Genomic DNA, 16,840 nt, shown 5'->3' with positions numbered 1-16,840 from the left:
GAAACTGAGTTGGTGCAGACTGTGTTAGAAGCACAATCGTTTGAAGCACAATGAAGCTCCTTCTTCAGGTCCTTTTGCTGGTTGTAATGTCAGCTTTACGTAAGTACATTGCTTTAATTTAAAAGCAACATTAATTACTTTCCTCAAAACAACGGCATTGCATCATCTTGCTTCCTTTTGACACACTTGATTATTAAAGTATGTTTTGTCTAACACTTGATGGCCGCTCTTGAGTAGTCGTCAGTTAGGAACCTGGGTGTGCTCTTTGATACCAATCGCTCATTTGAAAGCCACGTTTCTAGCATCTGTAAAACTGCATTCTTCCATCTTAAAAATATATATAAATTACGGCACATGCTTTCAATGCAAAATGCTGAACAGTTAGTTCATGCGTTCATGACCTCAAGGCTAGATTATTGTAATGCTCTACTGGGTGGTTGCCCTGCTCGCTTAATAACAAACTCCAGCTGTTCCAAAACGCAGCAGCTCGAGTTCTTACTAGAACCAGGAAGTGTGACCATATTAGCCCAGTTCTGTCAACACTGCAAAGGGTCCCTATTAAACATTGCATACATTTTAAAATCTTGCTTATTACTTACAAAGCACTGAATGGTTTAGCTCCGCAGTACTTGAGTGAGCTCTTCACACATTATACTCCATCACGTCTATTGCGCTCTCTAAGCTCTGGCTCTAATACCTAGAATATCAAAATCAACTGCAGGCAGGCGATCCTTTTCCTATTTAGCTCCTAAACTCTGGAACACACTCTTCCTAGCATTGTTCAGGAAGCAGACACACTCTAGACTAAAAACACATCTCTTTACTATGGCATACACACAGAACGTCTCGGTTACGTATGGTAACCCTCGTTCCCTGAAGGAGGGAACGGAGACGTACGTCGGACGTACCGACGAATTGGGATCACTTCAAGGAGCCCCTATCCGCTTCGAGATATGGAGAACAGGCCAATGGGCCATTGGCGTGCGAGATTTGCATCTCGCGCTCCGCCCCGCGCCGCGGGTATAAACAAGAAGCGAGAGCGAATGCACGCTGTTTTTCACTGAGGAGCCGAACTTAGTGGCTCAACCTGCAGTGATGGTACAGCAACTGTGGCGACGGGACGTACGTCTCCGTTCCCTCCTTCAGGGAACGAGGGTTACCATACGTAACCGAGACGTTCCCATTCAGTCGATCACGTTCGGCGTACGTCGGACGTACCGACGAATTGGGATCCCCTATGGAAAACGCCACAGTTACTACCACTTCCAGCGCCCAGCGATGAGCCCCTCAGACCCCGATCTGATGCGGGCGGGAAAGTTCACGCAGGGAGAGTCCAAGCTGCTGTTCCGCAAGACCCATTCAGCTGACTGTATTGGATAACGCTGGGAAGCGTGCCTGTGAAGGCAGCTGCGGAAGCCACATCATGCCCAGAGGGAGTTAACATGTGGAGAATACACGTATGGGCTGGCCGTGGGCAGCACAACATACGGAAGTCCCAGGGGTGGCCCCGGCCAATTCGTGGAGGGGGAAAACACGTACCTGGGACGGCAGAGGAGACTCTGCCGAGGGAAAGACACGGGCTCACCGTAGGGAGCCGTACCGTGGAAGAATACACATGTGGGACCGCCGTGGGGGTCACTACATATGGAACCCAGCCTAACACAAGTTCCACCAATGCATACGAGTGTTAGACCTGGCGTCGAACGCTCCGCCACGTCCGACTGCCGCGGGTTGCGGAGGACTCAACAGGGTTCGCCGATCCGGGGAACTCGACTGGAGCAGAATAAGCGCACGCATCCGTCTACCATAGGGGAGGGAATGGCGCAGCAAGCCGACACTAGAACGGGCACTTCGGTGTTACTGACTATGGGAAGTGAGCACACAGGAAGAAACCGGCTCTACACGGAGGCTATAGAATCTAGCGAACGTGTTAGGTGTCGCCCAGCCCGCAGCTCTACAAATATCTGTCAGCGAGGCGCCACGAGCCAGCGCCCAGGAAGAGGCAACACCCCTAGTGGAGTGGGCTCTTAACCCGAGCGGGCAGGGCACGTCTTGGGACTGATAAGCCAAGACGATGGCATCCACTATCCAGTGGGCCATCCTCTGCTTGGAGACAGCCTTTCCCTTCTGCTGTCCTCTGTAACAGACGAAGAGCTGCTCTGAGGTCCTGAAGCTTTGCGTTCTATCCACGTAAGTCCGGAGAGCACGCACGGGACAGAGAAAAGCTAGGGCTGGGTCTGCCTCCTCCGAAGGCAGCGCTTGCAGGCTCACCACTTGGTCCCGGAAGGGAGTAGTGGGAACCTTGGGCACATATCCAGGCCGGGGTCTCATGATCACATGAGAGTTACCGGGCCCGAATTCCAGGCACGATTCGTCAACCGAAAATGCCTGCAGGTCCCCTACCCTCTTGATGGAGGCCAACGCAGTCAGGAGTATTGTCTTTAACGACAGAATTTTCAACTCAGCTGACTGCAGAGGCTCAAAGGGTTCTCTCTGTAGTGCAGTTAGCACCAGAGTTAAGTCCCAAGAGGGTATGGAGGGAGGACGAGGCGGATTTAACCTCCTCGCCCCCCTAAGGAACCTGTCGACCAGATCGTGCTTACCTAGAGATTTTCCATCTACTAGCTCATGATTAGCGGCAACATAGACTTTGAGGGTGGAGGGAGACAGCCTTCGCTCCAACCCATCTTGTAGAAAGGCAAGCACAGAACCGATCGAACATCTTCGGGGGTCTTCTCGGCGAGAAGAGCACCAATCGACGAACAGGTTCCACTTCAACGCATAGAGGCGCCTCGTAGAGGGGGCTCTAGCGAAAGTGATGGTGTCAACTACCGCAAGGAGCACTAGTTCCGGGAACCAAGTCCGGTTGGGCCAATATAGAGCGACCAACAGGACTTGCTCCTCGTCCTCCCTGACTTTGCACAGTGTCTGCGCAAGAAGGCTCACTGGGGTAAACGCATACTTGCGTTCTTCCCGGGGCCAGCTGTGGGCCAGGGCATCCGACCCGAGGGTTCCCTCGGTCAAGGAATAAAACCACTGACAGTGGGTCGTCTCTGGGGAGGCAAACAGGTCTACCTGTGCGGCCCCGAAACGACTCCAGATTAGCTGGATCGCCTGGGGATGGAGTCGCCATTCTCCCGGAAGCACCGGCTGATGTGACAGCTCGTCGGCTGCACGATTGAGCAGGCCCGGAATGTGAATGGCATGAAGCGACCTCAGATGCTTCTGACTCCATAAGGGGAGATGGCGGGCGAGTTGATATGCGACGGGAGCGTAGACCACCCTGTTTTTTGACGTACGCAACGGTCGCAGTGTTGTCCGTACGGACCAGAACGTGGTTGCCTCTGAGCGGAACTTTGAAGCGGCTGAGTGCAAGACGAACTGCTAACAACTCGAGGCAATTGATATGCCATTGCAGTTGAGGCCCCGTCCACAGACCCGAAACTGCAAGCCCGTTGTACGTGGCACCCCAACCCGTGGATGAGGCATCCGTGGAGACAACGGAGTGCCTGGACACTTGTTCTAGGGGAACTCCCGCCCGTAGAAACAAAGGGTCCGACCATGGGCCGAAGGTTTGGCGGCACCTCGGAGTCACTTGGACACGGAGGGAACCGCTGTGCCACGCCCATCTCGGGACTCGATCGTGTAGCCAGCGTTGAAGCGGTCTCATATGAAGCAATCCGAGCGGCGTTACTGCGGCTGCGGATGCCATATGCCCCAGGAGCCTCTGAAAATGTTTCAGTGGTACCGCTGTCCTGCCTTTGAACGAATTCAAGCAGTTCAACACTGACTGGACGCGCTCCTCGGTGAGGCGCGCTGTCATGGCGACCGAGTCTATCTCCATACCGAGAAAAGAGATCCTCTGTGTGGGACAGAGTTTGCTCTTCTCCCAGTTGACCCGAAGTCCCAACTGGCTGAGGTGACTGAGCACCTTGTCCCTGTGTTCGCACAACTGCTCTCATGACTGGGCAAGGATCAGCCAGTCGTCGAAGTAGTTGAGAATGCGAACACCATGCTCTCTCATGGGGGCAATGGCCACCTCCGCAACCTTCGTAAAGACGCAGGCGACAGGGACAGGCCGAAGGGCAAGACGCGGTACTGACATGCCCGTCCCTCGAACGCGAAGCGCAGAAAGGGCCGGTCGAGGGGAAACGAGAATGAAAGTACGCGTCCTTCAGGTCGATCGCTGCAAACCAATCTTGGGGACGGACGCACCTGAAGATGTGCTTCTGCGTTAGCATTCTGAACGGCAGCCTGTGAAGGGACCGGTTCAAGAATCGCAGGTCCAAGACCGGCCATAACCCGCCGCCTTTCTTGGGTACAATGAAGTACGGGCTGTAGAACCCGGACCTCATATCGGCTGGAGGGACCGGCTCCATCGCGTCCTTCGCCAGTAGGACTGCGATCTCCGCCCGGAGCACGGGGGCGTTCTCCTTCGCTACTGGGAAGTGAACGCCCCCAAACTTAGGGGGACGCCTGGCGAACTGAATCGCATAGCCGAGTCTGATGGTACGGCCCCGAGACGGGCTTGGAAGCTCTAGCCAGGCTTCCAGACACCGAGCAAGGGGATTAACCACAGACGTACCCGCAGCGGGGCAGCGACGCGGAATGCAGGGATCCGACTCGGACGGCATGGAGCGGCCCGAAGTGGGATCTGAGTGTGCTGTGCAACACTTACCTGCGTCCGCGGAGGGGGCGTGCGAGTGTGGGGAGGCCGCTTGAGTGCGTTCCCACAGCCGGCGCCCCCTGCTGGCGAAGGGAGAGGCGTCTGAGGGTGGCGAGGCATGGGAGCGTCGACCACCGCCAAGCGCGCTCCCAAATGAAGGAGGGGCTGAGCGTGGCAAGGCTTTGTGGCGTTGCGCACGGTCTGCCTCACCTCCTTCCTCAGCGGGGAACAAGAGTGGCGAGGCATAGCGTCGCACACTGTTGTCCACGCACCGCTGAGAAGAGGGGAATGAGAGTGGCGAGGCTTTGTAGCGTCACACACTGCCATTCTCGCCCTCTTGTGGGGAGGGGAATGAAAGCGGCGAGGCTCTGTAGCGTCACACGCTGCCATTCCTGAACTCCCGAGACCCAGAGGTATTGGAACTGCTCTTTTTTTTTTTTTTTTTTGTACCACTGGCTGTTTTTAACATCAGTGGCGGAACAGAATTACTAATGGTTTTCCACCCGGCCCTCCTCCGGGGAAGAACAGTTCCAGACCAAATCCGGGTCAATTGTGTTTCTGGACCAGGGTGGACATCGTCTAGCCAAGGGCCAGCGCTGTGCGCAGCTCAACCTCAGCTCAGAACTACCCTCGTGCACTAAGCAGGGCGGAGGTGGCCTGCCAGTGGCACTGCCACCCCACCGATGAGGGTAGTGAGAGAGGAAAACTTTATACAGATTATGGCCCTATTGGTGTTCCATATTTTGGCACCAATAGTTCCACAATGCCAAAGCCTTCCAATGCACACCCGAAAAAAGGCAAGGGGCAGGCAAGGCGATTTACGCGTTGCACTATGCCTCAGCCATCCGGGAAAGCATGGCTGTCAAGTATGAATCTGATTCAGCACGAGCGCCCACTATTACGGTGGGAATCTCAGCATCATCTTCATTTTCAACACATAACAGCCCTCTCTCCGATGCAGCGATTGACATCTGTCCTCTGCTAGAGCCCCAAATGAAATGCTAGGTCCCCTTTCAAGGACCAGCAATCCCACCTGTAAGCTACCAGCAGACACATGAGACAGTGGGCGTGGCCGTGAGACGGCACACGGCGCGCTGATCACTCAAGCCCTTATGAAAAAGGCAAGACGAACAGCGCGCCGACGTGGCCATGCTCTCGTGAGAGAGCATAGACCACCCACGAACACAGTCTCAACATGCTTGCGATGCGATAGAGGAGTGAGGGGCCCACAGAGATGTACGCGGCGGGGAAGCCTCACTGTAATCCTCAGGCCACCCAGGCTTATCAGCCAAAATAGTCCCCTCTCTGGTGCACCAGAAAAGAGACTAGATCGGGGTACAAGCGAAGGGACTCAACCCCATTTGAGGCATCATAGTCTCGACCGCGCATCGGAGGCGCCGAGTGACGCGCGCAGAGTTGCCGTGGCAACCCGCGCTGTCACCCGGCAGCCAGACGGCACACGGCGCGCTGAACACTCAACCCTCACGCGGAAGGTGAGATGACCAGCGCGTCGACGTGATCCCGTTCCCCTGAGAGAACATGGATCACCCACGACACAGTCTCAACATGTTTATGCGAGAGGGATCGTGGCCGTCAGGACAGGAAACAACCGCATCCAGAAACGCACGAGTGGAATGACGTCTTGAAAAAGACGCAGTGTCACACCCGTGTTGCTCTTTTGTGAGGAAACGCTCTTTAAACAGTGCTGAAGCACCCAGGGGAAGACCGCGGCAACACACAGGTGGTAAGTGCAGTCCTGTGATGCACTCACTGAAACAAACGCCCTCACCAAACCGACAGTTGCTGTGAGAACAGCAGTTTGTTATGCTGATGCAGCGGTGAACATGCGGTCGCGCTGATTGTGCCTTTTCGCCAACACAGAGCGTCCTTTTCGTTCTCTGGAGCATCTCTCTTGCAGATAGGCTCTCCTTTAGAAAAGCAGTCTTGCTTCATCAACGCCGTTCGGCTCCGAAGTGAATGACAGCGTGCATTCGCTCTCGCTTCCTGTTTATACCCGCGGCGCGGGGCGGAGCGCGAGATGCAAATCTCGCACGCCAATGGCCCATTGGCCTGTTCTCTATATCTCGAAGCTGATAGGGGCTCCCTGAAGTGATCCCAATTCGTCGGTACGTCCGACGTACGTCGAACGTGACCGACTGAATGGGAACATTATCAATTTATGTTATTCAAATCAGTTAAAGGAGTAGTTCATTTCAAAATGAAAATTTCCTGATATTTTACTCACCCCAATCTCATCCAAGGTGTTCATGTCTTTCTTTATTCAGTTGAAAATAAATTATGTTTTTGAGGAAAACATTCCAGGATTTTTCTCCCCATCATGGACTTCAATGGCAACCAAAATGTTGAAGGTCCAAATAAGTTTCTAAGGATGGGACACACTTATAGTGTTGTAAAAAATGCAAGTGTTTACAGAGCTTTTTTTAAACACTTTATTAAACATCTAAATGTCGTTCAGAAGTCGATATGTAACTAACAGAAGACATTAAGCTTCTAATTAAGTGATAAAAAGCAGTTGCACATGTTGTACAAAATAGCCTACTCATCTTATAAATAAAATACGCAACACTTTGTTTTATTACCAAATTATATGTAATATATCATTAATTTAACTTACAGTGCAACATTTTCCTCGATATCTCGCGATTTCGGGGGTACATGAGTTCCCAAACATAATGCATGATGGGATACGCTTAGCCTTGAATACCGATCCGAAGTGTGGGTTTAGTGTGCATTATGGGCACTGCACCGTGGCACAATTTTAGCTGCAGATATTTGTAACATGTTCACATTTGTTGATGTGTTGTGTTTCAGATGTTCCAGTGCCGAACATCACAGTGTACAGAAACATGGAGGACAGTGAGCGTGATAGTTTGATAGTTCTGTGTAAGTTTGACCCACTGACTAAAATGAGAAACAGTAGGAGGATGCAGCCTTTTGAGCTGTCTGTGGAGAGTGAACTGAACTACACCAAGGAAATAGAAGAATGCACTGATGATATATGTGTGTTTATGGTCACTGTGAGTCCACCTGCTTCCTTCACCTGTGTGCATGAGATTGATTCTGATGGAGAAGTCAAGAACCTGAGCAGCGAGACCTACAATTACAAGCGGTCAGGTAAAACAAATACATCTCTGCTTTAGATGTTACCTCCCGGCCTAGATGATGCAATGTTGCCAAATGTTTGCATTTTCCTATTTTAATTTTTTTTTATCTGTCTTCTTCTCTCTACCTTTCTTTCTTCCTCATCTGCTGATGTTTGGGATGTATAATTAGCTGTACAGTATACAGCTGATCTTTGTATGTGTCCGTCTGAGGCTGTATATTTCAATGCATAAAAGCCTTAACCACTTTTTGCCTGTCATTGCATTTCCATGCAGTCTTGGATCATCATGAGGAAGGAGTTTCTTTATTCTACATCTGCTTTTCCTCCTCCATTGCTGTTGGTCTCGTCATCATGACTGTGCCAGTGATCGTGACCACCATCAGGAGCAAAGGCTAAAGGTGTGTGTTTCACCAGTTACTCACAGTCAGATCAAAATCTATAAATGAAAATTATGAAAATGCACACACGATGTGCTTCTCAAAATGCTTTGTTATCATTACTGGCTCAATCATCTTTTATTTTGGCTGTTAAAGATGCCTCAGAAGAAGCTCAAAGACTAGCATCCAGACTTCAGTTTTCAGATCTGAAGATGAAGTGAATCAGTTTCTCTTCCTCAGTCTTTTTGCTGATGATAGTAATGGCTTCACACATTATGCCTGTCACACCCAGTTGTTGGTGTGAAATGCATTCTGACAGGCAATGCTTTTAAAAGACAATTCTGGCATTAATATTTGATGAGGTTTACTGTCCTGACTGTGTTTCTGACAGGTTTGTGTTCAGGATTTGATCAGTCTTGAGCTTAAGTGGTTTTCCAGGACACACACACACACACACACACACACACACACACACACACACACACACACACACACACACACACACACACACACACACACACACACACACACTCACTCACTCACTCACTCACTCACTCACTCACTCACACACACACACACACACACACACACACACACACACACACACACACACACACACACACACACACACACACACACACACACACTAACCCAGTGAATTCTGTGTGCTCTTTTGTTAACACAGACTCCATCAACACCACCACAACTGATACGGGCAACGACTACACGGATGCATAAATAACCAGAAGACTTTCTGAAGAGAGAAGAACAAACTTTGGTCACATGCTACAATAAGGTTTCATTTGTTAACTTTAATTAGTTAACATGAACCAATAATGAACTACATTTCTACAGCATTTATTAATCTTAGGCATTGTTAATCTCAACATTTACTAATACATTTTTAAAATCCAAAGTTGTATCTGTTAACATTAGATAATGCACTATGAACTAAATGAACATTATTATTAATTAACATTAACAAAAGGTTAATAAATGCTGTACAAATATATTTATCATTATTAATGTGTTAGTTAAAGGGATAGTTCACCCAAAAATGAAAATTAGCCCATAATTTACTCACCCTCAAGTCATCCTAGGTGTATATGACATTCTTCTTTCAGACAAATAAAATCGGAGTTATATTACACAAGTCCAAGCTAATCCAAGCATTAGAATTGGATTAATACTTGCTCCGTTTTTGAAGTCCATAAAAAGTGCATCTGTCCATCATATAACTGCTCCACGCGGCTCCGGGGTGTTAATAAAGGCCTTCTGAAGCGAATCGATGCGTTTGTGTAAGAAAAATATCCATATTTAAAACTTTATCAAGTAAACTTTCGGCCGACCAACCCATGTTTGAGGTTTCCTTGCATTCGTGGGGCTAATAATGGAGGCAAATATGCTGTGCGATTCTGTTCTGCTTTGAGCTTTTCAAAAACAAAATATGTTCATAACGGTAACCTGTGTCATGTGAATCATTTACAAGACACTAATGATTAGGTTACAACCAAGCCTGCCACAAATGTCCTGATAAGCCGACGTGTCTCGATCGCCCTCAGGTGGTTGGTCCCAGTATAACTCATAACCCCCGGCCTCACCATGAAATGTAATGGGACGTGGAACAAACTAAACAATCAAATTACACTTAAAAAAATTTTTTCCAAAGATACTTTCTGTCATTTTAGGCATACCTTTGCCTAATTTTTCCTTTGGTCAAGCTGTTTCTTCATTCAGAGCATCACATCAGTGGATTTCTGTACCACAAACAATTAGAGAATGCACATTGTTTAACTTATTTAAGTATAATTTTAAGAAATGGCTTCTTCATAATCAACAATGTAAACATTAATGTTGCTTCCTCTATTATTACTATTAATAAATGTATAATAATTAATATTATTTAACCCATAACAGTATCTTATATAAATGTGTGTGTGTGTGTGTATGTATATATATATATATATATATATATATATATATATATATATATATATATATATATATATATATATATATATATATATATATATATATTGCATTTTGTTATTTTGTTTATTTTTTTTGTTTAAATGTATTTGTATTGAGTTGTTCACGAGTTCTGGTTTTACTACTGTTGTTATTGTGGTTCTCTCTTATTTCCTTTCTCTAGTTTTAGGCCTAATAACATCTGTTATGAACTACCAATGAAAACTAGCCTTTGGGCTAATTTGGTTACATTTACATCCATGAATGTTGATTTGATGTACTCTGTCCCTTTTTGAAATAAATAAACTGGGTGTGTGTGGCTAGATTTTGTCACACACACATAAGCAGAACAGGGCCTGTTTTGTGCGTACGCAATGGTTATAAATGAGACCCCAGATGATTTTTTATTATGTCCTGATATGTAAAACCATAGAATTCAAAGATGATGAATTTTACTTTTTCACCTGAATATATAAAGAGTTAATAAGAAGAAATATGGGTGGCAAAGATAATCAATGCAATGCCACTGGAAACACTGATAATGGCAACATCCTGAGCTCAGCTTTTGTAGGTGTGTGTGTGTGTGTGTGTGTGTGTGTGTGTGTGTGTGTGTGTGTGTGTGTGTGTGTGTGTGTGTGTGTGTGTGTGTGTGTGTGTGGACTGGTAATCATCACGTTATGGGGACAAAATGTCCCCACAAAGATAGCAATATCCGAAATCCTCATCCTTGTGGGGACATTAAAAATGTCCCCATGAGGAAAACATCTTATAAATCAGACTAAGTGATGTTTTTTGAAAATGTAAAAATGCAGAATGTCTCCTGTGAGGGTTAGGTTTAGGGGCAGGGGCAGTGTAGGGGGATAGAATATACGGTATGTACGGTATAAAAACCATTACGCCTATGGAAAGTCCCCATAAAAGATGAAAACCCAACATGTGTGTGTGTGTGTGTGTGTGTGTGTGTGTGTGTGTGTGTGTGTGTGTGTGTGTGTGTGTGTGTGTGTGTGTGTGTGTGTGTGTGTGTGTGTGTGTGTGTGTGTGTGTGTGTGTGTGTGTGTGTGTGTGTGTGTGTGTCAGGGTTTCTGCAGGTTTCATCAAGTCAAATTTAAGACTTTGTAAAACCTTTTTTTAGACCATTTTGAATTAAATGTAAGACCTATATCACACAATAAAATAGACAGAATATAGAATTTTTTTATTCATTTTTTTAGATCAAAATGACTGATTTTGTGGTGGTAAATTGTCCCGCTTAGAGTGGGAAATATAATCAAAGTCTTACAAGTAAACCACAAAAATAAGTTCTCAAGAAATTAAGTAATCAAGTAAACAGTCAGTAATAATAATAATAAGAACTTATAAACAAATGACAATACTGCCCTACAAAGGCCTGGAGTTACGGTATTTTGCCTTTGTTTTACTGTCTGCTGTGTTTAAATGACCGTGTAGCCTGTGTCATGCATCTGTCACTGAAGCACTTCTGACACACACAAATAAAAGTGTAGGTAAAACAAAGAGTTGAGTGGTTGTTTTTACTAATAGCGTTTAAGGATGGTTGAGGTGTCTTTGAAACGCAGACATCAAGGTCAAGGTAAAAAATTGTGTAACACAAAAGATGCATTTTAGACTAACAAATTACATAGACCGCAATCTACTTGGTTTAGCTAGCTATCAGCCAATAGCATAAATAGTCAAATCAGCTATCCAATGAATAGGCTACCAAACGGCTCAATATAAAAAAGCTATTGTAAATCATCCAACATAAATGCCATGGTCACTAGATTTTATACAGGTATTACTATAATGATTTTGTAAATGGTGATCATCAACCAAATATTGATAATGTGGAAGTTACTGCCATTCGCCTTGGTGTGACATTTTGCAGACAACACAAAGGCAGAGTACAGTAACTTCAAAATAGGGGTCAAAAGTCAAGTTTGAGCTCAAGATTTTTTTTATGTAGATAATTGTCATTACTAAAACATCTAATTGCCAGATTTCCAGTGTCCTACCTATAATAATTTGGCTGGACAACTAAAAATCTTTAAAGTCATTTTTCTCCCCAAATACAATCAACTTAACACACTCAATAGCAATAACTGCAATTTTTTTGTGGGATTGATCATGGATTCACTGCCATTAAAATTAGCATAAGCATTTTTCCAATATTATTTTTATTTTTCCAATATTAATTACAGTTCGAATATTCGTGCACACCCCTAATTAAGACCTGTTTAAAGTTATTTAAAGGTCCCATGGCATGGCATTTTTCTATTATTTTATAATGTTTCCTGAGGTTTACTTATATTGTTAGTATGGTTTTAGAATAATTTAGAAATAAAAAGCATTTTTCTATACTGTTATTACCCCTCTGGCTGAATGCCCTGTTTCAAGGGGCGTGTCTGCTGTGAGACTTCAGTGAAAATGCCCACTGTTGTGATTGGCTGACATCTTTGCTTTTTAAATGAGTGTTAGATTACATGGTGGAGGGGGCGTGGTTTAGCGAGGCACTGCACTGACTGCATGCATGAGAGAGAGAGGCTGACTGCGCGTGAACCACGGAGAGCTGGAGGAAGTTATATTGTACTGAGTTGTTGAGAGCGCTGTGCTGTTAGCGCGAGTTTATTTGTATCTGAGAGTTCTGAATAAACAGTCCCAGTCACATCGACTATGTCTTCTTCCACCTTATTCTACAAACTTTGTTACACATGTAATGTACCATTACAGCCGTCGAGATGAACGAATTGTCAAAGTGTGGATTATAGCATTATTTTATGATCTATTCCTATCACATAAAAGGCTGCAGTGATGAGCATTGAGTACACAGACAGTCTGTTGATCTCGTCATTGCAATGAATAGCCTACAGTAAGAGTTTTGTGCAGCATAACAGCGTCATTCATTATAATGTCAGTTTGGGCAAGTGTGCAGATACACTCGCGACGTGTGATTGACAGATCCGAGCATTATAAAGAGTATTATTTGATCGCTCTCTGTAGTTTAATAACTTAAATAACTGATTTGTTTCATGCTACTAACAGAAACAATGGTTTTAGTCACTGGCTTGATTCACTGCTGCATTACGCTTGGGGCATCAAGACGGCGATCATTAAATTACACTGGTATTACAACGTAAATGTGGTTTATGTGGACACAGGACATGTCCTCATAAACAACATTTACGTCGTAATACCTATGTATTATATCATTATACAAATTGTGTGTGTGTGTGTGTGTGTGTGTGTGTGTGTGTGTGTGTGTGTGTTGGGTAGGTTTAGGGGTTGGGGTAGTGTTGAGGGATGGAATGTAGAGTTAGTAGGGGCGAGCGGGCACAACCGAACACTTTTAGACTGTCTCAGTTTGTGTAAATCAACTTGGGGTTCAGAGTATTAATTTTATCTCACATTAATTCCCCACATGTCTACTAATATGTGTTTTTGTTTCATTAATACAGTGTGTACTTTTTTCTTGATTTATACCGAAAGAATGGTGATATGTGACAACGTACCCCATAGGTGGAGTACATTATAACATGACCACATAACAGATTAAAATGTTACCTGATATAATCAAAAAAATATACAAGACAAACTAAAATATTTTGTCAATAAAATACAATTATTAACCTTTAAAAAAAAAATAATGACATTTTTTTAATCATTAAAAAGAAACACATTTTTGAGTTTGACAACAAATACATCGCCAAATACAGCATAGCTCAAAACATAATAATAATGAATAATTTCTGAACATTGACTAATTATATTAGTCATTATTCACCCTTTTCTTATTGTTTCTCAAAAGAATGAATAAAAGTATAGAATATAATATCATATTTCTAATAGAGGCTCATTGTAACACAGTGTTACAGCACACCCCACCTGCACAACTGGGATAAACCCCGGCTTGTGTCTTCTGCTGTTAGATCAGCATTAAAGGTCCCATGGCATGGCATTTTTCTATTATTTTATAGTGTTTCCTGAGGTGTACTTATATTGTTAGTATGATTTTTACATCATAAAATGTCATAATTTAGAAATAAAAGGCATTTTGTCTATACTGGGGTTTGCCCTGTGGCTGACTGCCCTGTTTCAAGAGGCGTGTCTGCTGTGAGACTTCAGTAAAAACGCCCACTGTTGTGATTGGCTGACATCTTTGCATTTGAAATGAGCGGAGGGGGCGTGGTTTAACGAGGTCTACGACGCACGAGCTGCTGCCAGAGAGACGGGTGGACCTGAGTTCACTTCACATCAGTTCTCTCAGCATGTCTCAGTTCAGGGTGAACTGTTGTAGTTACTAGAATATACTTCAGGTTATTCGTTTATTTCTAGTCGGAGGGGCTGTCACTCATGTCAGAAAGTTAGTAACTTTAGTAAATTATGGATCAGCGCTGACTCGAGACGCGAACCGTTTAGAACGATTCAGTCCGATTTGGTGAACTGGTTCGGTTCACTAAAAAGAACCGATTCAAAAGAATGATTCGGTCGCGAACCGGACATCACGGAGACGGAGCGATTGCTAACAAAGTTATTTATAGGAACTACTGAGTTATGAGAGCGCTGTCAGTCAGCGCGAGTTTATTGTGTTTGTATCTGAGAGTTCTGAATAAACACGAGTCCCAGTCACGCAGAGTCCGTCTTCATCACTATTACCAACTTTGTAACACATGCAATGTACCATTACAGCTGTTGAGATGAACGAGTTAGTAAGTTTGATTAAAGCATTATTTCTAGATATGTTCCAATCATATGAAAAGTGTCAGTGACGCGCATTGAGTAACGTTACACAGCGCAAACAAAGACACAACAGCAGTAATCAAATGTAATCCAGTTTATTGTGGGGAAAGCTGGCTAGCCTAGCCGGATACCCTCACGCTTACCCCCCTTCTGCTTAATCTCACGCCGCGTTTGGTGCCTCCGCTGTGGGCCAGATGCAGTACTGGGGGTCGGGGATGTTGAAGGCCGAGCTTCGGCGTGCGTGAGGTTTATCTCTAAAGATGTGGCTCTGCCGATGTTAAGCAGAAACTCCCGACTGTATGCACATTTAAGAACAGATAGACGCGACGAGGACGTACAAAAACACTGACTCACAAGATAGAAAACACGAAAACACCGTTCTGTCGGGAGAGAGAGAAGCCGCAGTGTGTGCACGAATAATAAATAATTAGCTACACATCAGAAATCAATGATCACAGATCAGAAGGAACTGAAGAAAGACTTCTGTTTTCATTTGTACATCCAAACACTGAGAAACTGCCAGCGTTCACTCGTTCACAAGCAATGATCTCTCGAGCGTTTGCATGGGCGTGCCAGATTCTCTGGGCGGAGGAAAGGGAGGAAACCGCTCCTGCTTGGACGTCAAACCAGGAGACTTCAGGATTGGCTCGTCTGGGCTGTCATTTTCTCAAAGGCAGAGAAAGACAGCCAGAACTCGGTTTTACACCGATCAACATTTCTATCCACTTGGGGACAATATTCAGGCTAGGGGAACTCATATTAATGTTGAAATACCTCATAAAATGAAAATTTCATGCCATGGGACCTTTAAAGAACATCTCAACTGATAAATAACAGATATAAGATTACAATAATATCAGATTTGTCTTATTTTAAATAAACACAAAAAACAGAGATGAAAAATAAACTTAAGTAAGAAATTTACTTTTGTTATGGTTAAATAAATGTTCAGTAATATCTTTGTGGCGAGCAGCGAGGCTGAGGGACCGTGAGAACGGGACGAGGCCGCGGTCATTATTATGATGATGAGCGCCAGCTGCGTGCCGCATTGGCCTCGTGTCTCACTGTCGTCGCTCCTCCTTTATACTCCCGTCACTCCTCCGTGAGACACGAGGCCAATGCGGCACGCAGCTGGCGCTCATCATCATAATAATGACCGCGGCCTCGTCCCGTTCTCACGGTCCCTCAGCCTCGCTGCTCGCCACAATCTTCCTAAGATTTTTTTAATTTTGGCCCTATTTTTTCTTAGTTTGGTCATCCTGACATGTGTGGAAAGTGTTAAACCATGTGTGTTACAACTAACCCCGCGTTAGGTTGTGCCCCGCGCTCCCCTACAGTATAAAAACCATTACATCTATGGAATGTCCTCATAATGTAGTTGCACCAACGTGTGTGTGTGTGTGTGTGTGTGTGTGTGTGTGTGTCAGTCTATTTTATACTTTTGATGGTTTAGTTGAACCCATTCATTGCTGTGTGCTTTTGCCTGCATTAATGGATAAGAAATCTCTTAGGCCTTCTCCTTTTCTAAAAATCGTAATAACAAAATAAAAGCATGGAACCTTTTTATTTTTTAGTGCACTGAAATTTTTGTATATAATTAGTTTAATATATATAAATCTTAAGATAAATACTTATGGACTTACACAATTTTGAGCCGCAAATGATAACCTCACACTCATTTGAAAGTGACCTATGACATCCTATGGCCTGAAATTCATCTAAACTTAAATGATCTTGTGGACGTGGCTGTTGTGGTTCACGCTCATAGTGGCATCAGCTGCTGCAGTAACTGTGGCATATTCACATGACTAAAGGCCTAAGTTATAAGACAGACAGTCTCTAAAAATGTACATCTGTAAGCTTGTGGTCAGAGCTGATGGTTCAGGATTTCCAGATCACTACAAAGAAAAAATGTGCAAGTAACTAAATATATAATGTGAAGAGTTTTATCACATATTGTGTGTGCATATTTAA

The 16,840-nt window shown here is 44.9% G+C and overlaps 1 protein-coding gene across 1 annotated transcript; it reads left to right on the top strand.

The window, feature by feature from the left end:
* On the top strand, nucleotides 1–9,220 carry LOC307132361 (uncharacterized protein). The gene is made up of 4 exons (XM_079826610.1): nucleotides 1–99; nucleotides 7,499–7,801; nucleotides 8,065–8,188; nucleotides 8,853–9,220. Exons 1-3 carry the CDS (start codon nucleotides 51–53, stop codon nucleotides 8,184–8,186), a joined length of 474 nt encoding a protein of 157 aa, XP_079682736.1. The 5' UTR covers nucleotides 1–50; the 3' UTR covers nucleotides 8,187–8,188; nucleotides 8,853–9,220.
* Nucleotides 9,221–16,840: the final 7,620 nt, after the last annotated feature.

This window comes from Gobio gobio (genome assembly GCF_949357685.1).
Source record: "Gobio gobio genome assembly, chromosome: 10".
Classification (NCBI taxonomy): domain Eukaryota; kingdom Metazoa; phylum Chordata; class Actinopteri; order Cypriniformes; family Gobionidae; genus Gobio; species Gobio gobio.
Note: the sequence above shows the minus strand (reverse complement) of the source record. Positions and strands in the feature narration are given on the sequence as shown.